Source organism: Megascapheus bottae, chromosome X (genome assembly GCF_031878675.1).
Source record: "Megascapheus bottae isolate mThoBot1 chromosome X, mThoBot2.hap1, whole genome shotgun sequence".
NCBI classification, from domain to species: domain Eukaryota; kingdom Metazoa; phylum Chordata; class Mammalia; order Rodentia; family Geomyidae; genus Megascapheus; species Megascapheus bottae.
In genome coordinates this window covers 66774791-66800206 of record NC_143547.1, presented here as the reverse complement: position 1 = coordinate 66800206, position 25416 = coordinate 66774791, and the positions used below count along the sequence as shown (strand labels likewise).

General features: G+C 39.7%; 2 protein-coding genes across 4 annotated transcripts in view; one reads left to right on the top strand and one right to left on the bottom strand.

Annotated features, from left to right (window-relative positions):
* Window positions 1-12343, top strand: part of Nox1 (NADPH oxidase 1) — a 20094-nt gene extending 7751 nt beyond the window's left edge. The window contains 7 exon segments of the mRNA XM_090327146.1: window positions 1264-1309; window positions 4478-4570; window positions 5894-6129; window positions 6499-6661; window positions 8606-8752; window positions 9440-9564; window positions 12217-12343. Coding sequence (XP_090183272.1) covers window positions 1264-1309; window positions 4478-4570; window positions 5894-6129; window positions 6499-6661; window positions 8606-8752; window positions 9440-9564; window positions 12217-12343 — 937 coding nt within the window.
* Window positions 12344-12736: 393 nt separating this feature from the next.
* Cstf2 (cleavage stimulation factor subunit 2) overlaps window positions 12737-25416 on the bottom strand; it is a 33441-nt gene continuing 20761 nt past the window's right edge. For all 3 annotated transcript variants that reach the window (XM_090326693.1, XM_090326694.1, XM_090326695.1), the window contains 6 exons: window positions 24965-25106; window positions 23870-24045; window positions 23109-23386; window positions 18001-18141; window positions 16401-16526; window positions 12737-15346 (listed from right to left, as the gene is read on the bottom strand). In XM_090326693.1, coding sequence (XP_090182819.1) covers window positions 16404-16526; window positions 18001-18141; window positions 23109-23386; window positions 23870-24045; window positions 24965-25106 — 860 coding nt within the window. In that variant the 3' untranslated portion in view covers window positions 12737-15346; window positions 16401-16403. The remainder of the gene's footprint in view (window positions 15347-16400; window positions 16527-18000; window positions 18142-23108; window positions 23387-23869; window positions 24046-24964; window positions 25107-25416) is intronic.

Below are 25416 nucleotides of genomic sequence, written 5' to 3'. Positions count from 1 at the left end.
TTTCGATTCCTCGGTACCACATACATAGAAAAAAGCCAGAAGTGGTGCTGAGGCTCAAGCGGTAGAGCTCTAGCCTTGAGAAAGTCCAAGGACAGTGCTCAGGCCCTGAGCTCAAGCCCAGGACTGGCAAAAAAAAAATAATAATAACCCCTAGTATTAAATAACACAAAGCCCAACTCCCTGATATAAAGGATGTTTTAGCTATGAGTACAATGATCACAGAAATAGAGATCTTAAATATATGAAGTGATATTAGTATTCATAATATCAAAGACATGTAAAATAAAACTACAAGAGATTAAAAACAACAACAACAACAACAACAACAACAAAACCTAACAGAAACTAGTAAAGATGAGACTTTCAGTTTCCGACTTCCAGGAGTTTATTGCATAAATATACTCATGTATACATTTAGCTACATGTATTTGCTTATTACGTGATTGTTTGGCAGAACACAATATTGGAAATAAGTATTTAGCAATTCTTGAATTATAGAACAGTGGATAGTTAGGAATCAAATAGAAAAAAAAGCAGAGCCTGGGTACTAGTAGGGACCAGTTACCAAGATATTAAGGTAAAAAGGCACTAATATGTTTGATTTCCTATCATTTGCAGACAAAGGACCACTTAAATGGATAGTTACCAGGAAGAGTCCCAAAACAAAAACTTAGATTGTCTCATAGTTTGCTGAGTGGTAGCAATGAAAAGGAAGACTTCTTCACTGTATACTTTCTTTCTACTTTTTTGCCAGTACTATGACTCAATGTCTTGAGCACTTGCTTGCTTTACTTGCTCACAGCTGGTACTCTATCATTGGAACCATGTCTGAAATCTGGCGTTTTGGAAATAGTCTCAACAGATTTTCTATCTTGGATGTTTTTGAACTTTAATCCTCCAGGTCTCAGCCTTCTGTGAAGCTAGGATTAAGGCATGAGCCACTGGCGCCTTGCTACTCTATCCTTTTTTATACTTGATAATTTTATAACATACAGTCATAAGTCACTTGCGATGGGAATATGTTCGAGAAATGCATCATTAGATGATTTCATCATTGTGTAAACATCACAAACGATAAATACCCAAACTAAAACAGCTATGTCATCATTAATGATATCACTAAGTGATATATATTTTTTGTATCTGAGGGGGTTTGAGCTTAGAACCTTTTACATGCTAGACAGAGCTTTACAATTTGAACTATGCCACCTACGAAGTTTTGCTTTGGTGATACGTCAGGTAGTGTTGTGTCTCTCCTTAAAGGCAACTTGGGACCACAATTCTCTTACATATGGCCTTGTGCATAGCTGTGAGACCCAGAATACCTGAAGTGTTTGATTGAAATAGGATCTTGCTTTTTGTTGGGGCTGGACTTGAATTGAGATCTTTCCAATCTTTACCTCACAAGTAATCTTAGATATGTGTCAATCTGAGCATGGGTGCTTTATGCCTGTACCAAGCTACTCAGAAGACTGAGAACTAAGGTTTGAGGTTTGAAGCCAATGTGAGCAGACAAAGCCAAGAGACTCTTCTCTCCAGCTAACCAACAAAAGGCCAGAAAATCAGAGGTGTGGCTCAAATGGTAGAGCACCAATTGTAAGCAGAAAAAAAAAACAATTGAGAGTGTGAGTTGCTGAATTCAAGCCATGGCACTGGCAAGAAGAATAAGGAGAAGGAGAAAGAGACAGAGGAGAACATACAGTAAAAAGCAGAATTTCCTTCCATTGTTGCCCCCAGAAATCCAGGAGACATGCTATTTTAGTATTTTGATGAGTTCAAGATTTACATCAGGGTACAAGAAAGATGGAAAGAAGAAAGGAAGGAAAGTAGGTAGGTAGGAAAGAAGATTAAAATAATACTTTGTTTTATTCTGTTTTTCGATTTGCTAGTTAATTTTTGAGATGCTGGAGATCAAACCCAGGGTTGCGTTGAGCCATATTCCCAACCCTACTATGTTCTTGTAAATAACCTATTTCTTTTTTATTGTAATTAATAAAAGGGTTACATGATATTTGCCAGATAGAAGGTACATTAATTCACATACATTGATACCCTTTCACATGTCTTGGTACCCATTACCCTCCCCCCGACCCCCTCACCCGTCTTGGTTTTTCCCCCTTCCCTATCAAATTTCAAATAACCAAATACAAATAAATTCAATGTATCAGATAACAAAGTGAGATACTGTAACAATATGAGATACCCAAGGAACAGCAAAGGAGATGAGAGATAACATAGTACATTAAGGACAACAATCATTCGTTATATGGCTTCTGAAGCTATTATTTTTCATATTGTTATTGTCCATTTAAAACTATGCTTTATTCAAGCATTCTGAATCCAACTGTGGATAAGAAATAGCATAAAATTCTATTATGGCTCTATCCTTCCTCAGAGACACTCAAGGAAGTGATGTGCCTCAAGCAGCATAAGACACCCCATTCCACAGAAGGCTAATCATTTATTATTATGAGGAAATATATTGTTAGTAGTTCTTGTGTACATATCAGTAACTTGTCACTCATGTAAATCTTAGGGGATAGAAAGCCTGCTTTGTAACAATTGTAAACAAGAGAAAAACGTGACTAACTGCTAAATGTTTCGAGCATCTGAGAAGAGATAGCCATTAAATTTTATATATTGTTACCAGCTATGTCCTTTTACCTTTTTTCTTAGTTTTTTTTTCCAGTCCTGGGGCTTGAACTCAGGGTCTGGGCACTGTTCTTGGGTTAGCATTCAATCACTTGAGCCACAGCACCACTTCTCATTTTTTCTTTTTCTTGGTATGTAGTACTGAGGAATCGAACCCAGGGCTTTGTGCAGACTGGGAAAGTACACTACCACTAAGCCACACTCCCTGCCTTGTTCTTGCTTTTTTTGTGCTGTTACTGGGGTTTGAAAGCAGAGTCTCAAGATGTGATACTGCTGAGTCTGTGGGGTATTTTTTTGTTGATGGTAGGGCTTGATCTCTGGGCTTGTGCACTATCTCTGAGCTCTTCTTTTTTTTTCCCAGTCTTGGCTTGGCAGGGCCTGAGCACTATTCTTGGGATTTCTCAAGGACAGAACTCTATCACTTGAGCCATAACACTACTTCTGGCTTTTCCTATGTGTGTGGTACCAAGAAATCAGATCCAGATCTTGCTAGGCAAGCACTCTACCACTGGGCCAAACTCCCTGCCCATGCCTGAGGTCTTTTTTTTGCTCAAGGCTAGTGCTCTACTACTTTGAGCCACAACTCCACTTCTGGTTTTCTGTTGGTTAATTCTGCTTTTCTGATGTTTTCCTGCCTCTACTGTATTTGAACCATGATCACAGCCTCCTGAGAAGCTAGGTTTACAGGCATGAACCATCAGTGCACAGCTTGAGCCTGTGTTTTAATGACTATCATACGAGTCTCACTCTTCTAGGGACTCATTCAAGTATTCTGCCTACTTCAGGCTTTCATATCACCATATCTAGCTTTCCTTCGTGGAGATGGACCCTCCTGGACTTTTTTTGTCAGTCATGGGCCATGGGGCTGGCCCTGAGCAATTCAGCGCATGGCTAGGACTCTACCACTTGAGCCACAGTGCCACTTCCGATTTTCTTTTTTCTTTTTTTTTTCCTAGTCCTGGAGCTTGAATTCAGGGCCTGAGCACTGTCTTGTCCTTGGGCTTTCTCAAAGTTAACATGCTTTACTACTTGAGCCACAGCAGCACTTCCAGCTTTTTCTATGTATTGTTATCAAGGAATCAAACCTGGGTATTTGTGCATGCTAGGCAAGCACTCTATCACTAGGCCAAATTCCCAGCCTCCCAACTTCTGGTTTTCTGATGGTTAATTGGAGGTAAGAGACTCAGGGACTTTTGTGCTCCGGCTGGCTTTGAACTGTGTCCTCATATCTCAGCCTCCTGAGCCGTTAAGATTACCAGCATGAGCCATCATCATCCAGTTCCTGGAATTTTCTATCTAGAATCTTTATCCCCTCAATCTCAGCCTTTTACACGGCTTAAGATGACAGGTGAGAGCCACTGCTCCCAGCGATGGGCTAAAAGTAGGTTTTGTGAGCGTTGTGGCCTGAGCTGGTTTCAAACTGCTCTTATATGGTTCTCAGCCTCTCAAGTAGCTAAGATTACAAGTCTGAGCTACTTGTTCTGCTCTGACATTTACATTCTCTGTTGGTTTTTCAGTAAATTGCCCTAGAATACAGTCTTAACTTTTCAAAATTAAATTACACACACATATATTTTAAGAATATGTATGCATGAACGTGTATACGTAAGTGTATATATGTATATACATATATGTTTTGTTTGTTTTTACTCTTGCTTCAGAAAATGATCTGTGTTATGAGTAAACAGATTAGGATATTCACTTTAATTTGCACCTATGTATTAATAGCTTGATAATGACGCGCATCAGACTACTTAATATTTACTGAATGAGTGAAGGAATGAAGTACTCTGTATATAAGTCCTCATTATTTCCTTTGTTGTAGTCTTGGAAGTGGATCATTGCACCATTTTTTCTATATGTCTTGGAACGATTCCTGCGGTTTTGTCGGTCCAGGCAGAAGGTCGTGATTACCAAGGTAAAGAAGTACCCTTTTGTAAGAAATCCAGTCTATCTAGGAGTAGAACTTATTTGTCATAATGCCTTCCTGAAGGGAATAGGAGGAACTCAAGGTTAAGACTATATAGCTTTGTTTTTCCAGTACTGGACACAACTAAGGGAGAGAGAAGTTTGGCAGAAACTACCAGGACAGGTTTATACTGGAGGATGTAACAGGTTACCTGATGCAGATATAGCCTGTTTGACATATTTTAATTTATCTACACAATGTAAAAAGTTCATCTGGGGTTTGGGGTTGTAGCTCAGTGATAGTGTGCTTGCATACTATGTGCAAGGCCTTGAGGTGGGTTCCCTAGACAAAATAAACAAAACTAACAAACCGAAAACAAACCAACAACAATAATAACAACAAATTGTTTGCCAATATTTTAAATAGGAATTGAGGTTTTATCATTAAAAATAAAGAAGGCCCAGAATGTGGCCTAGCGGTAGAGTGCTTGCCTAGCATGCATGAAGACCAGGTTTGATTCCTGGGTACCACATACGTAGAAAAAAAAATCCAGAAATGGTGCTGAGGCTCAAGTGGTAGAGCTCTAGTCTTGAGAAAGCCCAAGGATAGTGCTCAGGCCCTGAGTTCAAGCCCCAACACTGGCAAAAAAAAATTTAAGACATTTATGTCCCAGGAGTATGGCCTCGTGGTATAGTGCCTGCACAGAATGTACAAAGCCTTGGGTTGGATTCCTCAGTACCACATATACAGTAAAAGCCAGATGTGGTGTTGTGGCTCAAATGGCAAAGCACTAGCCTTGAGAAAACTCAAGGACAGTTTCCAGGCCCTGAATTCAAGCCCTAGGATTGGTTAAAAAAATGTTCAAATACATTTCTTCTGGCATGACAAGGCATAAGTGAATGAGTATAAACCAGTGTAAGGGAAGTGGAGATAGGAAGACCATAGTCCAAGGCCAGTCTGAGGAAACTTGAGCCCCTGTTGGAAAAACAAACTGCCTACGAAAGGATTTGCTGCATGTCTCAAATGAGTGAATATCTGAAGCTCTGAGTATAATCCTCAATACCACCCAACCAAACAAAGCAAATAAAACAAAACAGCAAGGCTTTTTCTTTTCTTTTTTCTTTTTTGGTTTTCTTGTAAAAACAGAAAAACTTCTAATACTGAATCTAGGCTGTACATTGTATTCTTTGGAGCTAAGTAGTTGCTGCCCCCTTGAGAAGGGACTTGGCCTTGCAATTTAACACTTTCACCAGTTCTCCACTTTCACTCACTGTGTTTTTCCTTGTACATCTTCTGACTTTGCCTCCTATGGTCACTGTGTTTCATTCACAGGTGGTCATGCACCCATCCAAAGTTTTGGAATTGCAAATGCTAAAGCGTGGCTTTAGTATGGAAGTGGGACAATATATCTTTGTCAATTGCCCTTCAATCTCTTTCCTGGAGTGGCATCCCTTTACTCTGACCTCTGCTCCAGAGGAAGATTTCTTTTCCATTCATATCCGAGCAGCAGGGGACTGGACAGAAAATCTCATACGGGCATTTGAGCAACAGCATTCACCAATGCCTAGGTAAGTCCCTGGGACCAGCAGAGACTAGAATCAAGTATGATGGAATCGAATAAGATTGAAAGAAATGAGGGCAGTAGTTGAGGGATAGGAATTTCTGGGAGAGAGTAGTGAAGGCTGGGAATGTGGCTTAGTTGTAGAGTGCTTGCCTAGAATGCATGAAGTCCTGGATTCGATTCCTCAATTCTACTTAAACAGAAAAAGCCAGAAATGGTGCTGGGGCTCAAGTGGTAGAGTGCTAGCCTTAAGCAAAAGAAGCCCAGGGACAGTTCTCAGGGTCTGAGTTCAAACCCCTGATTTCAAACAGGGAGAGGGAGATGGAGAGGACAGAGGTATGACTTCTTTTGTCCATTGTCTCCCCTCTTCTGCTAGGATTGAGGTGGATGGACCTTTTGGCACAGTCAGTGAGGATGTTTTCCAGTATGAAGTGTCTGTGCTGATTGGGGCAGGAATTGGGGTCACTCCCTTTGCTTCCATCCTGAAATCCATCTGGTACAAATTCCAGCGTGACGACCACAACCTCAAAACACAAAAGGTATTTGCTACATATCACTTTACATCTGGCCTGGGCCAGATTGGGCCCATGACTTTACAGAGAATACACACTCTGGAATGACAAGTGATGTTTCTAAGGGGAGTCAGGCAATCAATCTAGGCAGCAGCTTCTGAGGGATGCAAGCCCGCCCCCTACTGGGGCTATCGGCCCTGACTGTACCAGGTGTTTCCTTTTCCCAGCCAAACCAGGGCCCTAGGGCATGGCTGGGACTTGTTTGTTTTTTAATATTATTTATTTGTATTATTATTATTATTCTAAAAGTGATGTACAAAGGTGTTATAGTTACATAAATAAAATAATGAATACATTTATTTTTTCACTTTTTTATTTTATTTATTTTACATTTTATTGTAAAGGTGATATACAGAGGAGTTACAGTTACATGAGTAAGGTCATGAGTACATTTCTTTGTGTGTGTGTGTGTGTGTGTGTGTGTGTGTGTGTGTGTGTGTGTGTGTTTCGTGTAACTTGAATTCTGGGCCTGAGTGATGCCCATAAGCTCTTCAGTTCAAAGTTACCACCCTACCCCTTGAGCCACAATGCCACTTCCGGTTTTCTGATGGTAAATTGGAGATAAGAGTCTCACGAAATTTAATGCCTGCATTTTCACTCATTCGCCCCTCCTGACTTGCCTTCTACATTTCCAACATAGTGTCTACTGAGTGTCATTGTTGCATTATTTACTCTTTGTCCGACATGGTTTCTGTGATTACTCTTTCCCTCCCCAAATCAGATAAACATATACATAAGATAAAGGATACAGAAACCAAAAACTGACAACAGGAAATCAACCAAAGGGGAATAAAAAGAGAAAAGAAATAACTGCAAACAAAGCATAACCAAAAAAAAAAGACCACTTGTTTCCCATTTCTTGGAGTTCACTTTGATAAGCATCATTTTCTATAGTCATATGCACCTAGCAATTGAGCTATTGTGATGCTCTGATAAGGATATCCTAGACATATTCTAGGGACTTCCGGAATCAGGAGGATGTGATGGATACCCAGTCCTGGGGTGAAGTGGACCATCCTGGAAGACTATGAGATGCTGCTGCACAAAGCCCTCACTATGCCAGCACTGCCATGTAGACACAGACGTGCTCCAAGGTGCACCTACCTGCCCCTCATCCATCCCCAGCCCCATGGCCTGCACCCCACTCTGAGCTCCCAAGACACACTAGGCACATTAGCCGTGGTGTTCATGCTGGAGTTGGCACTCACCTTGATTGATTCATGGTGCAAAGATAATTGCCATGTTATTACCAAGCTCATGAAGGAAAGAAGGTTGCCAGCATAAATGAGGTTACAGAGAAGGTCACCTCCAGAACTACTGTGGGCTTCGGTGACATTGTATTCATCACCATAACACCTATGATCATCAGCAAGCCCTTTGAAATGCTCTTGAGTTCTGATAACTACCTGGATGGCCTTTGGAGAAATCCCAAGATCAACACTGCAATTCTGCACTGGTGCTAGACAAAGATAAAAGTGACTGCTCTGAGCATTTCTATTACATTGAACAAGAAACCTATTTGAAGTGTAAACAGACTATCATACGTAGCCTGATGGGAAGCTAGTGCCTTGTAAGTCGTAGGGTATCCAGTCAATAGTTTTTTTTCAATGCAGAGGCTGTAGGAGAGACAAGACTGACACTCATGAGTTTTCTCTCATTTGTTTGTCATTCTAATCTTCTAAATCAAAGATATTTCTGCTTACCTAAGATTTACCTATTTCAAATTTTAGCTAACCTTTTACAGTCTAGAGAGAATACTTGTGTGTGTGTGTGTGTGTGTGTGTGTGTGTGTTTGAGAGAGAGAGGGAAAGAGAGAGAGAGAGAAAAAGAGAGAGAGAGAGAAAGAAACATGTGTGATACTGTACATTGTAAAGGACATTTAATATGTATGGTCTATTTTGCTCATTCTAGATCTATTTCTACTGGATCTGCAGGGAAACAGGTGCCTTTGCCTGGTTCAAAGATCTATTAACTTCCCTGGAACAGGAGATGGAGGGATTAGGCAAAATGGATTTCCTAAACTACCGTCTCTTTCTCACTGGATGGGATAATAACATTGTAAGTAGAAAGCAAGCACTAATTCCTGTGTTAAATGTAAGAGGATTGTCATACAAAAGATAAGACATGATGATTAGAAAGGCATATTTCTTAGAATTTCTTAGCTGTCATTATCTTAGAGAAAAGTTAGAAGTGGCTAAAGGAAGAAGCTGCTATCTGGACCTGGTTTTTCTTTTTCTTTCTTTCTTTCTTTTTTTTAAATTGCCAGTTCTGACCTTGAGCTCAGGGCCTGAGCACTGTCCTTCAGCTTTTTTGAGGCTAGTGCTCTACCATTTGAGCTACTGCACCACTTTTGGCCCTTTCTTTCTTTTTCTTTCTTTCTTTTTCTTTCTTTCTTTCTTTTTCTTTCTCTTTCTTTCTTTCTTTCTTTCTTTCTTTCTTTCTTTCTTTCTTTCTTTCTTTCTTTCTTTCTTTCTTTCTTTCTTTCTTTCTTTCTTTCTTTCTTTCTTTCTTTCTTGCCAGTCCTGGGGCTTAAACCCAGGGCCTGGACACTGTCCTTGCATACTTTTTGCTCAAGGATAATGCCCTGCCACTTGAGCCACAGAGCCACATGCAGCTTTTTCTTAGTATGTGGTATGGAGGAATTGAGCCCTGGTCTTCATGCATGCTAGGCAAGCACTTTACCACTAGACCAAACTCCCAGCCCCACGACCTGGTTTTTCTAATTTCATGCTTCTCTGTCTTCAGGCTGGTCATGCAGCATTGAATTTTGACCAAGCCACTGACATTCTGACAGGTCTGAGGCAGAAAACCTTCTTTGGGAGACCAATGTGGGACAATGAATTTTCTACAATAGCGACTGCCCACCCCAAGTAAGTATACTCTTTCACTGTTAAGAGTTTAAGGAAGGCATGATGATGGTATGTGGAACACATTTGGGAAAAGATCTCAGCAGAATTTGTCCCTACTATCCTTACATTCTTGTTTAAAACTTGCAATTTTAATTAAGAGTAGTGATCTTGTAACTGATGATGTTAGCTACACCCTCTAACTTCCACTCAAACAGGAAGGTGAAGAAGAGACTTAGTCCTGATCAACACTACAAAACAAAATAGAGTATGAGGACAATTCAAATGTGTGTGTGTGTGTGTGTGTGTGTGTGTGTTGTGTATAATCAGTGACCTCTACATTAAGTAACAAGGGTTTGGGGTAGATTATTTATTTCAGTTATCAACTGAGATGGGTGTTTCTAGAGAGTTTTGGCACATGTTACAACCTACAGAAAGGCCTGGTGCTATAAAAGCAGCCATTCCAGTAAGAAGTGAAGTCACACATTGTAGACTCCTTGAGCAAGTTGGCAGTGAAGAGTAATTCCAGAACTGTTACTCATTGGAGGAGTGGCAGGCTCAGGAAAAGCTTATTGAGCTTAAGAATAATCTGAGCACATGCATAGTGAGGACAAGGTCCAGTTGATAGGAATATTATAAATACGTGAAGGAGGGGAGACAACTACCATGGCCATAATAAAACATGATATGTTGATATGGAAATGGAACGTTCGAATCCTGCTATATTGCATGTGTGAAACAGTATAGAACTTGGTGAAAATTCTTTAGCAGTTTCTCAAAGGGCGAAGTATAGAGTTTTCATTACCCAGAAACTCTACCCCCTAGTATATATTCAAGTGAAAATGTATCTGCACAGAAAAACGTGTACATGAATGTATGTAGCAGGTAATTTGTAATAGACAAAGGTAGAAAAAACTCCAAATGTCCTTTAACAGATGTAGTGTATATACATAATAGAATATTATTCAGTTATAAAAAGGAGAGGAGTGGGCCTGGAGTGTGGCCTAGCATGCACGAAGCCCTGGGTTTGATTCCTCGGTACCACATACACAGAAAAATCCAAAAGTGGTGCCCTGGCTCAAGTGGTAGAGCACTGCTCCTTGATAAAGCTCAAGGACAGTTCCCAGACCCTGAGTTCAAGTCCCAGGACTGGAAAAAAAGGGAATGAAGTACAGATGCATACTGTAACAGGGATGAATCATAGAAGGCATTATGTTGATAAAGACATTAGAAAAAAAGCAGTTATTGTATGATCTATTTCTAGGAAATGCTCAGAATAGGCAAATCTATATATATAGAAAATGAGCTTAATGTTCATCTACAGTAGAGTGTCTTGGCTGAGAGGAAATGAGACGAGTGTTAGTGTAGTTAGACTTTCCTTGTGGCATGTGGAATGAATATTAGTGATGATGATTGTACAACTTGGTTACTTAAAAAAGGCACTAACTATAAACTTTGAGAGTTATGGTAGGTAAATTATACTATAATTATATTTAGAAAAAAGTGGGAAGGGGAAGACCCAGACTATAATTTGAAAAGTGAGCTGTGGAATATCACCTCTTTAATGCAGCAGATTTTGAAGTGGGTAAGTCCACAGAGGAAAGTTTTAATGGCACTTAACACATGCACTTCATGTGTGCCAGGCATTTCTCTAACTGCTCTATATATCATTCTCAAGAAAATGATAAAAGGCAGGTGCTATTTGTTTTATAGAATAGAATCTTGGAAGAAATTAAGAAATCTAGCTGCGCACAGTGGCTCATGCCTGTAATCCTAGCTACTCAGGAGGTTGAGATCTGAGAATTGTGGTTCAAAGCCAGCCTGGGCACTAAAGACTGTGAGACTCTACAATTAAGTACTAGAAAATGGGAAGTGGGGCTGTGACTCTTTGGTAGGACATAGGCTTGAGCTGAAGAGCTCAGGGACAGCACCCAGGCCCAGAATTCAAGCCCCATCACACACACACACACACACACACACACACACACACACACACACACACACACACACACACACACACACAAATAAATTTGCCTGAGCACTGTCCTTGAGCTTTCTCGAGGCTAGTGCTCTACCACTTGAGTCACAGCACCACTTTTGGCCTTTTCTTTTGCTAGTCCTGGAGCTTAAACTCAGGGCCTGGGCACTGTCCTTGCATACTTTTTGCTCAAGGATAGTGCCCTGCCACTTAAGCCATAGACCCACATCCAGCTTTTTCTTAGTATGTGGTATGGAGGAATTGAACCAAGAGCATATTTAGGACTTGCAAACAGAAAAGGCTTAAGAAACAAAAACTCCACCATGGCTGTGTGCTAGTGGCTCATATCTACAATCTTAGCTACTGAGGAGGTTTGCGGTTTAAAGACCGTCTGGGCAGAAAAGCCATCTCCAAAATAGCCAGCGAACAACAAACAACAAACTGGGGTAAAGGTATGTTTTGAGTATAGAGTGCAAGCCCTGGGCAAGAAAACCAACTGAATTCAAGATCCTAAGTTCAAGCTTTGCCTGGTACTGTTAAAAAAAATCAAACAACAAAACAATTTACTATGTAGGATGGAGTCATTAACTCAGTATATTTGTTTAGTGTTGTTGAGAGTAGCTGAGATGTAGAAGAACTTTCCTCATTCTAATACTCACAGCTGTTTCAAGGTCCTTACTGTTGTCCCATTCTTACAGGTCTGCAGTGGGTGTTTTCTTATGTGGTCCTCGGACTTTGGCAAAGACCCTGCGCAAATGCTGCCATCAGTTCTCCAGTTTGGATCCTAGGAAAGTTCAGTTCTACTTCAACAAAGAAAATTTCTGAATTGTGGAAATAAGCATAGTTGGTATTTTTGCCTCTCCTGTATAGCTTCAACTTACATGATCATTTGGGCAATCACATTACCATAATGTGCCTCCCAAACCTAGAAAACCTGTTTTTGTCCCCCAACATTGTGTCCAACTTGGTTAACTGAAGCTTCAACCAAAGGACTTCAGCTATAATAACTGAAAAGCCCACGGTTCCTTTATTGGGAAAATAACTGCAAATGCTACTGAAAAGCAAGGAGTGCAACGAAGCTTGATAGCAGAGCTATGGTGGTTGACAGAAGCCCAGACTTTGTCAAATATAACTGTTACCATTTGTATCTTAGCTTTGGTTCATAATGTCCCCTCCCTTCTGCCCTCAAAGAAGACTTGTAAATAGGGTGACTTTTTGAATAAATAAAAATTTATTGAATCAATGACAAAAACAATCATAAATAATAAACAATGAACATAAAATTACCAAGAACCACATTCCCCTATTACAGCAACTAGATAATTACTAAACATGGTCTCATCCAGTGTGAACACCACTGAATGTTTTGCCTACTTTTGCTCCTCAGAAAACAAAAGATTTTTAATTTGCTATTGAATTAATCATTTGTTTCGGGGTATTCCATTTGAGAAATCTAGTCTTATAAGCATACTCACTATAATATAATTCAAAATCAACAGTATTATCATCATAATCTGTCAGAAAAAAATGGGAAAATTTTTTCTTCACCATGGGATAACTGAATTTAGTTGACAGCAGCACTTCATAACTATTTGTGGTTAAAAATACAGAATTTATAATTCTGCTGCAGACTTTCATCTCTAAAAAACCATGTGCCTAATGACATTTGCAAAATGTCATTTTCCCATCAAATGTCTTTCTCCCATCTACCCAATCAATAACCACACTGGCTGTGTAAGATGTCAGTAGTCACAGTGAATCACTAGGAGGGGAGAATCCCCTGCTCTCAAGAGGGGGAAAATTGCACACTTTAACCATGTTCTAAGACAATTCAACTCATGATAGATTTATAAAAATGCTTTGATTGAATTAGCACAAGAGCACCTATTTTCTACACATAAGTGACCAAAAACAAACAAATGATTGATCTGAATTATTTGAAGCCTGAATGACTTGAAGGATTAGTTATGATTTTTTCAGTCACTAGTTTGAATAACATAAAGGCAGTTCATGAACTTACAGTAAACATTATCACACCAGTAAAAACTGTTTTACTGATGACTGTTTTCTGTAGGGGTAACCTAGGATGCCACAGCTCACAGCTGCTTCCATTACTTATCGGGAATTCAGCTATCTAAATTTAAAAAGGCTTTGGGAGAAAGCACAATGGAACCTTAACGATAGTTTGTATTAGGCAATTAACTACTCACCAGAAATTTCCATTTTCAGTAACCTTGATTTGAGATCTGAGTTCCTTGAAACCAGAGTTTCTGACAGAAAATATTTCATTCTTGGTTTCAAGCTCTAAATATTGTGACACTTTGAAATATGACAGTTGCTAAAACCAACACATTCACAGAGGCAGAAAAGGCAATGAAACAATAGACCCTATGCATAATTAACATCCAAGCTGAATGGGGGGATGAACATGATACTCAGAAAGCTCCTCAGCTGTTTGGAGTTCTTGCTAAGTTGTAGCATGAACGGTCCTGGCCATTTCTGTGCTACGTTTCTTTACTGCAGGTGAAAAATCTTTCCATTTTAATGTCTTTCCTGGGGTTGATTATCTTTGCATTCTTTCATTTGCAATGTAAGCAATATGCTATTACATTCCATGTGTCTGTGTCAGGGTTTTAATTCACTTGACCATGATTCTCAACCAGACAGCAGAATTCTGTGAATATAAATAGGCTCAAAAGATGTTTTAAATAGAACTTTACTAGTTATTAAGGCAACTTTTGAGGTTGGCCTGATGGAGAGAAACAATGTTCTTCCTTACTGCCACTTTAAGAGAGAATACAAGGCAAGGAGATCTATAGGTTGGAGCTAGTTGATGGCATTATTTAATGTCCATATATATTTGCAAGAAAGCAGGCAGACCTAATGAGCCACCTGATTGCTTGTGCTCTACATTTGGTCCCCTTTAAAAGAACTAAGAATGTAAAAGTTTTAGTGTCTTATGTTTCAAGTTCTTAGAATAAATTTTAGTACAGAAGTTAGTGATTTCCTAGAAGATAGAATAAAATACATTTCATTCATTTTATTTCTTTTTAGTTTTTAATTCACTTTGAACATGTGAAAAACTAGTGGCTTTTTAAACTTCTAGACTCAACTACATTGAAGAGCTTTATAACAGACAAGTAAATGCCAACAGTGTTGTGTTGTTAACCCACACTGAAACCAGTACCAACATAATCTCTGTCTGAACTTTGAAATGTTCAGACCTATTACAGACAAAATAATGCATTTCAATAATTGGATTTTTCTAAACCAAACACTACTGTGGTATGCTCTTTGCTTTGCTAGCCTTCGAAGCATTTTATAGCTCTGAGCATATGCTACTTCTCCCAGAAGACTCAGAAAATGTACAAAGTTTTCAAAGGGCAAAGCCTTATTATCTGGCTGGAAGTAAATTCAACAAAAACCAAGTTCCAGAAAACATTGCTATGAGAAATTCTCAAATATCATCAAAATAAATGATTAATCTCCTATAGTAAAAACAACATTGTGGCAATATAGCATTATGCTGCAGTAAGGGTAGAAACCGTATTAAATTCTACCCTTGGCATTTTAGCATTGTAAAAGCAAAATAGTCATGTATATTAATTTGAAGTGTACTAAAACTGCGTTCAAAGTTTATTTAACATAACAGAAAATATACAAACTAAGACAACAAAAAATTTGTTTTCTTCTGAGAGGTGGTGATGGGAGTCCTCCACCTGGCACCAACTTGAGGCATTCAGAGGTGAGGATGTAGAAGTAACCTTTTATCACCATGTCAACCAAGTTATGGGATTTCCACATGTGAGGCCAGGCATACTTGAAAACCTGTACAAAAAAAAGTTGGCAGAAAGTCATTAGAAATACAGAACATTAGGAAAAACAGACTGGGTAAAAGCAAGAAAAACAAACTGATGGTGACATTGGACACATACTATCTTAAACTTACTGCGTCTAACATCAAAATATTTTTAGGCTGGGATTGTGGCCTAGTAGTAGACTGTTGCCTAGCACGCATGAAACCCTGAGTTTGAGTCCTTCGTATCATATATACAGAAAAAGCCAGAAGAGGTGCTGTGGGTCAAGTAGTAGAACATTAGATATGAGAAAAGTCAAAGACAGCATGCAGGCCCTGAGTTCAAACCCCGGGACTGGCAAAAAATAATATTTTGAAAATGAAAGCTAAAAACCAAGATATATATAGATATGTGTGTGTGTGTGTGTGTGTGTGTATCAATGTTTTGTGTTTTTCTCATTTTGATGGACATTTTGGAATAAAATAATACTTCTGATGCTGGGTGCTGGTGGCTCATGCCTCTAATCCTAGATACTCAGGAGGTTGAGATCTGAGGATCACGGTTCAAATCCACAAAAGTCCATGAGACTCTTATCTACAATTAACCACCAGAAAACAGGAAGTGGCACTGTGGTTCAAGTGGTAGAATGCTAACCTTGAGCTGAAGAACGTGGGGACAGTGCCCAGGCCCAGAGTTCAAGTCCCACAACCCACAAAATTAGTAACAACAACAACAACAACAACAACAATAATAATAATAAACCAATTCTGGAAGACACACATCAAACTATATTGAGAGGTTCTGTTAGGCAAATGAGACTGAAGAAAAAGCGCTTAACTTTAACTTTATACATTCCTATATTTGATTTTGCTCAGTTAATCATATACCATTAGTAATTAGGAAAGATGTCATGCAGCTGAACAACTGAACAAATGCCTTACCTTATCTTGAGAAGCTAACTAGAGAAAGAATCTAACGCACCAAAGAGGACTAAGGCACCAAGAGAGAACAAACTGGTTGGCTAAGGTTGAAATCTTATATCCAAAATATGCAAGGAACTAGCAGTCCTGTTCAGGTTTTCTCACCTTTCAAGGTGCTCCAGTGGATTTCTGGATTTGTTCTTTTAAGATTAGAATGCTCTGCCTTTGTTCAGGAGGCAGCATGGCAATCTGGTCTGCAGTCAGTTGAAGAACCTGCATGATCAAAGCAGCCTGTGTAGAGGCAAAGAAGGCAGTAAGCTTCAATGACAGCAGCTCAAAAACAACAATAAAAACCCCACTGACAGCTTCTGTCCCAAATATTACTGTAGTAGTGAGACATGAAGCAAAATGGCAACAGTAGGGCTATTCCACAAACACAAACAGAAGGCCAAAAAGAAAATAAATCAATGAGAAAAGGTAATATAAAAAGAACAAGTATAAAGTAAAATACCTAAAATTAGATTATTCAAAACAGACACCTTTGTGAAAGGACACCTTCTTGCAGGTTAAGGTGGTGCCTTTGAGCTCTAAGAAGTGTTCCATTTTTAATCTTGTTTCGAAAGTTTCCATTTTCCAAACAAGTTGTAATAGTCTTAAAAACAAATCAGGCCAGGTGTGGTGGCTCAAACCTGTAATTCTAGCTATTCAGGAGGCTGAGATGTGAGTATCAAGGTTCAAAGTCAGCCCGGCAATGGCACTAAAGATTGTGAGACTCTTTTTTTTTAAATTTTTTTGTCAGTCCTGGGCTTCAGCTCAGTGTCTGAGCACTGTCCTTGGACTTTATCAAGGCTAGAGCTCTACCACTTGAGCCACAGCACCACTTCTAGCTTTTTTTCTACATATGTGGTACTGAGGAATTGAACCTGGGTCTTCATGCATGCTAGGCAAGCACTCTACCACTAGGCCAAACTCCCAGCCCAAGATTGTGAGACTCTTATCTCCAATTAACCACTAGAAAATGGGAAGTGGGGCTGAGACTCAAGGGTTAGGAAAGCAGCCTTAAGCTGAAGAGCTCATGGACAACCTCCAGGCCTAGGATAGGGCAGTAGCCTTGAACTGAAGCACTCAGGGATAGAGCCTAGGCCCAGAGTACAAGCTCCATGACTGACAAAAAAAATCAGCCATGAACTCCCCACAATGACTCAATAAAATATTAGGAAGATATACTTGTGGAGAATCTCCTATTTGTTTTTAGGGATAAAGTTGAAAGGGGAGGAAGACATGGGCTGTGAATTTTCACACACACAAAAAATCTGCTGCTGAGCCAGAAGTTTGGTCTAGTGGTAAAGTGTTTGCCTAGCATGCATGAAGATCCGGGTTCAATTCCTTGGTACCACATACATAGGAAAAGCTGTGGCTCAAGCTGCAGTACTATTGCTCAAGTGGCTGACCTCTAGCCTTGACAAAGTCCAAGGACAGTGCTCAGGCCTTGAATTCAAGGCTCAGTACTGGCAAAAAAAATTGCTGCTGGTAGATGAGTGTGAAATGTTATTAAAGAAACTTCCATTTATAGTCTCTTAACTTTAAGACCAGGTTCACAAATTTTTAGGCAATAAGATCATAAAAGCGTTCCGAGTTAGAATGAATATCACCTCCAAAGGGACTTGGAAGAGCCAGCATCACGATACAGGTAACTGTGAAATGAGGAATCAAAAAAAAAAAACTAGATTTGTGTGTATGAAGGCAGTCACACTGTGTTGCTTACCTTCTCGTGATCCTGTGGTGTAACTTGGCTCTGTCCAGGACTAAAGCCTCCAGGTTGGCTTCCACCCTGCATACCTGCTCCTTGCATGGCTGCTCCTTGCATGGCTGCTCCTTGCATAGCAGCTGCCTGCATGACTGGAACCTATGTGAGCAAGAAAGAAGAAACATTTCAGGACTCCTGACATTTAGAAAACTCACAGTATTAACAAACATAAAAAATTGCAGCCGATATATGTGGATAAATAAAAAAAGGAAATGAATGTCCGTAAAGATCAACTTCTACTGTTAGCAATGGCAGAAGGAGGCAGGGTTTGGTTTGACAAGAAATCAACTAGCAAGTCAAACATACTTGTCAAAGCAGCTCCAGCATTATCATCAAATCACACAACAACATCGGATACTGTCAAATTAAGCAAAATTCAGCCAAATAAGCAGTGAGAAAACTGAAAGCACTCTGGAAATCAGTGGAAATGAATGAAAACCAATAGAACTAGAGATAATATATGCTGGTCCACCAGGAAAACTACAATTAGACACAGGTAGTTTGTTCTAATGGATTCTATTCCACAAGACAGAGATGATCAAATCAGAGACACCCCTGGGGCAAAGACTGCTATTAGCCCAACATTTGCTTTTTATGGCTTTCCATAGAAAACATGCAACAGATGCTTTCTGCTCAATACAAACCAATATGACCAACCTAAGTGAGAAAGCAAAGTATAGTTATACTTACTGGTATTTAAGATCTTCAGTGAGTTCAACTCATTTGAAGATTACCAGAACTCAAAGAAAAGGACTTTGTGCTACTAGCATAACAATTAGATGGGTCCTACACCAGTTTTCACACTCAGGCATTTACCCAGAGCTTTAGTACTCATATTAAATACAAATTATTAACAAACTTGGTACCTGCTTCTCCAGCAGATAAGAAGTAGAAAGCATAAAAGAAATACAGATAGACACCTGTTAGGAGTACATATCATAGCATCACTGTGAAGAACAAGGTGACAGTATGACAGTGAAGGAGAACAGAAACCACATAGGCCATAATTATGCCTAATATTACTGTATACACAACAACAAATCTACTTAATGATCACTTTTTAGTTAATAGTTGATTGAAAAACCTTGGTAGAACAGTTCTCTCATCTGAGCTTACACACATTCTCTATTTTCCTGGACACTGGATACAGGAAACATTAGTAGTTTTGTATAGGTTGCTACACCAGTATCATGACTTCAGTTTTTTTTTTAACCAGTACAGAAGCATTCTGGGGGCGTAGCTTTTTGAAGTTAATACTTGTTAGGTACGATAATGTGAAATAACTATCTGATAATGGCCATTTGAGTTTTCCAGAAGTTCTTGTTCTAGGGAGATGAGTACTAGCAAGAGTGACCATACATCTTGTTTGCCTCTATATATCTTGGTTTGCCTAAGAAAGTCCTCCTTAAGCTTTCTGCCTCAGAGGACAGTACTCTCACTCACAATGTGTCCTTCTCTGGGCGAAACACTATGTAATTATCCTGGAAATAAGTCTTTTACCCTCAAGTTTCCACCTGGAGGGACAGGGGTTAAACTTTCAAAATCCAACTTAAAACAATCAAGAACATATTAAGTTAAAAAACAAAGTACTTGTTCAGTGACATAAAGATAATTTTAAATTTAAGGGAGAAAGCCAGACGCTGGTGGCTCATGCCTGTAATCCTAGCTACTCAGGAGGCTGAGATCTCAGGATCATGGTTCAAAGTCAGCCCAGGCATGAAGGTCATCGAGACTCTTATTTCTAATTAACCACCAGAAAACCGTAAGTGGTGCTGTGGCTCAAAGTAGTAGAGCATTAGCCTTCAGCTGAAGAGCCCAGGGACAGTGCCCAGGCCCAGAATTCAAATCCCAGGACTGACAAAAAAATAAAACCATACAAAACAAAATTAAGTGGAAAAAGAAATAAGCAATGGTATTCATGACGAAAAAATTAGATTGTATGTATGAAATTATAACAATGGGGGCTAAGAGTGTGGCATAGTGGTAGAGTGCTTCCCTAGCATGCACAAAGCACTGGGTTAATTCCTTGGTACTACATTCATGGAAAAATAATAGTATACATTCATATTTGCTGAAACTGCATAAAGATATAACAGAAGCCATTATCTATAGGAGAGGGAAGTAGTAGTTTTTTGTGGGGGGAATAAAGAGAAGTAGTGGGGTTTGAACTTAAGGTCTTGCAGTTGCTAAGCAGACACTGTATCACTTGAGCCATATCTCAACCTCTTTGACTTTGGCTTTTGGACAGGGTGTTATATTTTTGCCCTGGGTAGCCTGGACCAAAACCTACTTGAACCATAATCTCTGCCTTCTGAATAGCTGGGTTTATAGGAATAAGTTATCACAACAAACCTGGAAGTGAGGTTCCTTTTTTTAAAAAAAATTGTATTTTATTGTCAGGGTAACATATAGAGGGGCTATAGTTACTTCCTGAACATTGATAACCCTTCTCATGTTTTTCTTCTGCTCTCCCTCCCCCGGTACTATCCCAATCATCTTGTTTTTCCCATTCCCTTTCCTATTTCAAATAAACAAATTAACATATATGCAACATACCAGATAACAAAGTCAGATAGAGTAACAACATGAGATAAACCATAAGAAAAAAAAAAGAAATAACTTCACATAGTACATTATGAACAACAATCACAAAGATAAACCTCTTGTTTCCCTATCTTAGAGTTCATTTTGCTTAACATCATCCTATATGGCCATATGAACATGGCTTTTGAATTTTGGGGATCCTCTGCTAGAAGAATCCTAGATGTGTACTAATTATTACAAATTATTATAACTAAGGGAAACCATGGAGCCTATGTTTCCTTGAGACTGACTTATTTCACTTAATATGATTTTTTTCCCCAGGCTTTATATTTCCTTACAAATGGGGCAATGCCATTCTTTCTGATGGCAGCATAGAATTCCATTGTGTATAAATACTACATCAAATCATTTTTTTTTGCAAATTCTGGGGCTTGAACTCAGGGCCTGAGCACTGGCCTTGAGCTTTCAAGGCTAGCGCTCTACCACTTGAGCCACAGTACCACTTCCGGATTTTTCATGCATGCTAGGCAAATACTCTACCACTAGGGTACACTCCTGGCCCTTGGATGGAAGTGAGGTTCTTAATTCATTACTTTTATAAACAAATAGACACACATATGTAAATGAATAAATTAAATGTTTTGAGTTGAAGTGTGAAGATAGAATTTTTATTTTCTCCACGTTAACTGGCTACATTGGGATCGTGGAATATGCTTGCTTTGCAAGTAAAAAAGCCTTTGCTTTTATTTCCCAGCATTGCAAAACACCAACAAACAATCCCTGGTATTAGAGAGTAATGAATTCAAGTATTAGCAGAGAAAAAAAGAGTCAAGATATTACTTAAAAATGGTCTTCCAGGGCCGGGAGTTTGGCCTAGTGGTAGAGTGCTTGACTAGCATGCATGAAGACCTGGGTTCGATTCCTTTGTACCATATACATAGGAAAAAAGAAGCCAGAAGTGGTGCTGTGGCTCAAGTGGAAGAGTTCTAGCCTTGAGAAAGTCCAAGGACAGTGCTCAGGACCTGAGCTCAAGCCCAGGACTGGCAAAAAAAGATGGTCTTCCAATTATTGTTTTCCTCCAGAGTTATCAAAATATATAAGCATACTATGTAGTTATTTGTACTGTCTATCCAGCTGGTGTACAAGCTCCATGGGGCAGGAACTTCGCTGTTCACAATACAATATCACAGTACCTAGATCTATGTTTGGTATATAGTAGAAGCTCAATAAATTGTGGCTAAACAAATATATTGCCATATTTCTATTATGACCACAGAGGGTACAATAAAACTCAAGACCCACAAATACAATTTTGAAGCAAAACCTGAAAAACAGGATACACACGTGTGTGTATGTGTTTGGGGGAAAAACTCACATTTTTATTTCAAATTAAAGAGGATAGCAACTTGGGGGCAGAGCAGAAAAAGTATTCACTATTCCTTACTCTGCCTTTTTATTAGTTATGTGAAATTGGTTAAGACATTTGAATTCTGGCTGATTTCTCTCTAATGTCTTCTTTCCAACTCACTCTGTCCTGTGCATCCATGCTCCCCATGAGAAGACATATCAACATATGAAACATAGAAGAAAAATACAGAGGAAGGAGAAAGGAAGAGGAGATATAGGGAAATGAAGGTGTCAGTAGATAAAAACATTCGGAAGACACACAAGTACCACTTTCCCACAGCCGAATGAGGATGAAGAGGGAGAAGAGAACCACAGAGCCCCATAAACAAATAGAAAGAGCCAAATAAAGAAGGGAAAGAATGCCAGGTGAGGTGGCTCACACCTGTAATCTTAGCTACTCAGGAGGCTGAAATCTGAGGATCTAGGTTCAAAGCCAGCCAGGGCACTAAAGACTTTGAAACTCATCTCCAATTAACTTCTAGAAAGCCGGAAGTAGCACTGTGGCTCAAGGGGTAGGGCAATAAGTCTTCAGCTGAAGAGCTCAGAGACAGTGCCCAGAGTTCAAGCCCCAAGACAGATTTTAAAAAAGGGGGGGAGGAAACCAATCAATGGTTTAGGCGATCATGAATGCATTTTCATTTTGTTTTTCACTTAATATTGTATGATGATAATAAATTGACAGGTTTTTGTTAACCTAAGATTATGTAAATAACCTTGCTATAATTCTAAGTGTCAGAGTTGCACACTAGAATCACTTGGGGGAGATTTTTTACATCACCCATAGCAAGAGCCCACTGATAAGATGCTGACAGTTAGGCCTAGCCTGAGATCTGGTGAGTGAACACACTTTGGAGAGTCTATGTGATGCTACTGTTTACCCCTAATGACTTCTCAATTGTCAAGAACTCTTCTCTGACTAAAACAGCTACTGAAACTGAAGGTAAAGTTGTTCTTTCCTATCATAATCCCGTTTGCCAGAAAATCCCTCCCCAAAGGGACAAAGAACTTAGTGTTTCCTTTCTAACAATCTTAGAAATCATAAAAGTCAGAAGGCACTGATAATTAAGTTCAATGATCAATTCTGAAATAAATTAAGATTTCACATGGATACATACCGGTCTAGCACCCTGGGGAACAACTGCCCCCATGTTAATTGGACTAGGACCCTGCATTCCACTAGGCATAGGTCCTCTAGGGCCAGGAACTGGGCCCCTGGTATCCATGCCTCTGACTTCCATGACACGGGCTTCCATGACACGGGCCTCCATGGCACGAGCTTCCATGGCACGAGCTTCCATGGCACGGGCCTCCAAACCTCTGGCATCCAGTCCTCTTGCTTCCATAGCTCGGGCCTCCAACCCTCGTGCATCAATTCCTCGGGGATCTCTTCCACCTATAAAGTGGTAAAAAAAAAATCAACTACATGGCTATTCACGTAATTGTACAAATTAATAATTGAAGATACTCATACTTGCCCTTATATCTATGAGACTTGTCTCCTAGTTTTGTAGATAAATCTTAAAGATGATATGAATTCTAATGCCCTACTATTTTTTTTCTCCATCATGAGGCTTAAACTCAAGGCCTGGTCATTCACTGTTTCTGAGCTCTTTAATTCAAGGCTGGCCACTTTGAGCCAGTGCCACTTCCAGCTTTCTGGTGACTAATTTGAGATAAAAGTCTCATGGACTTATGTGCCCAGGCTGGCTATGAACCATAATCTTCAGATCTCAGCCTCCTGAGTAGCTAGGATTACAGTCGTGAGCCACTCACTGGCACCCGGCTGTCCTTCTAGTCTTTATTCGAGATTAGAGCTGAGGATAGCAAAGTTCTTAATCAACCAATGACTACCACATATGATGTGATTTTCCCTTACCTCTTCCATCTAAGGGTGGACCCCTCTGATCTAGCATGGGTCCCCTTGGCTCTGCCATGAGAGGTCTAGGTTCAGGTAATGGACCTCCTCTCATGTCATGTGGGGGGGGTCCACGGCCTTCATGGCCGGGAACATGGTGCATGGGTGGACCCTGATGAGGTGGTCCCAGGTAACCTCTGCAGATGGAGAACAACGTTGTATTTTAAAATACACATAACAACAACAAACCATCTATCCAAACATCAGTAATTCATGTATCAAAACAATGGACAGAAACATCAGTCAATAAATGCTAAGATAATTACACCAAAAAGATCAGAGCAAAGCTGCAGAGTATAAATCTATATGTGGTAGAACTTATTTGCTTGAATTCCTAACAAAGAAGGAATTAATGGACAGGTGTTTCTTTGCCAGTCCTGGGGCTTGAACTCAAGGCCTGGGCCCTATCCTTGTGCACTTTCTGCTCAAGGCTAGTGCTCTGCCACTTGAGCTACAGCACCACTTCTGGCTTTTTCTGAGTATGTGGTACCAAGGACTGAAACCCAGGGCTTCAGACATGCTAGGCAAGTACTCTACCACTAGGCCAAACTCCCAGCCCCAAATGAACAATTATTACATATATAAGGATGCAGTATTGTGCTTAAACTCACAGGTTCTGGATTTATACTATATTGGATCAAATCTAGAATCTATCATTTATCATCAGTGTGAGCTAGGGAAAACCTAATTGACTTCTTTATGCCTTAGTTTCTTCGTCTGTAAAATGGGACTGATTAATATCCATCTTCTAAAATTATTTGGATTCTATTTTTGTGGGGCTGGAGACTGATCTTAAGCCCTTTGGAAATATGAAGCAAGTACTTTAACACTATGCTACACCCTAAGCAGATTTAATAAAATGAACTATGTAAAGTTCTTAGAGTGGATCAGAGATATGCTCACCCATATGGTCACTTATGTCTACTACTGTTACTGCTATTATTAATATGATCACTATCACAAGTTAACAGGGACAATTAATGTAGAAAGGCTTTGTTCCTGTAGCAAGGGAAAATGCTAACTTCTCAAACTGTTTACTTCTAAGTCAGTGCTTACCTAGGCTCTACCTCGCCAGTAACAGAAAGTAAAGTGCCTCCACGTGGGTCATTTGGCGCATCTCCTAACAAACCTCGAGGAGTTGGAACATTGGCAGGCAAGGTTCCCCTCTGCATAGCTGCTCTGGGGTCTTGCATCGGCACTGACAGGGAAACAAACAGGGAGTTACTGCTGTGAAAGACACATAAGGAAACAGAAATGACTCTATAGTCCACTGACAATGTAATTCAGACACCTTAGAGTGGGTGAAACCTCACCACAGCAGAATCCTCTTGCAGCTCAAGAACAGAAGCGGGGTGTAGGCAGAATCTGTGCCATGTCAGAGGTATGGATGGAATTATATAAAGAGAAAACTGGGGGACAACCTGCCAAGAACTAGCACTGTGACCTAAAGAAGCTTATACTCCTGCCACTTCCTAATAAATCTTAAGTTTAAGGACTAGAGTCACAAA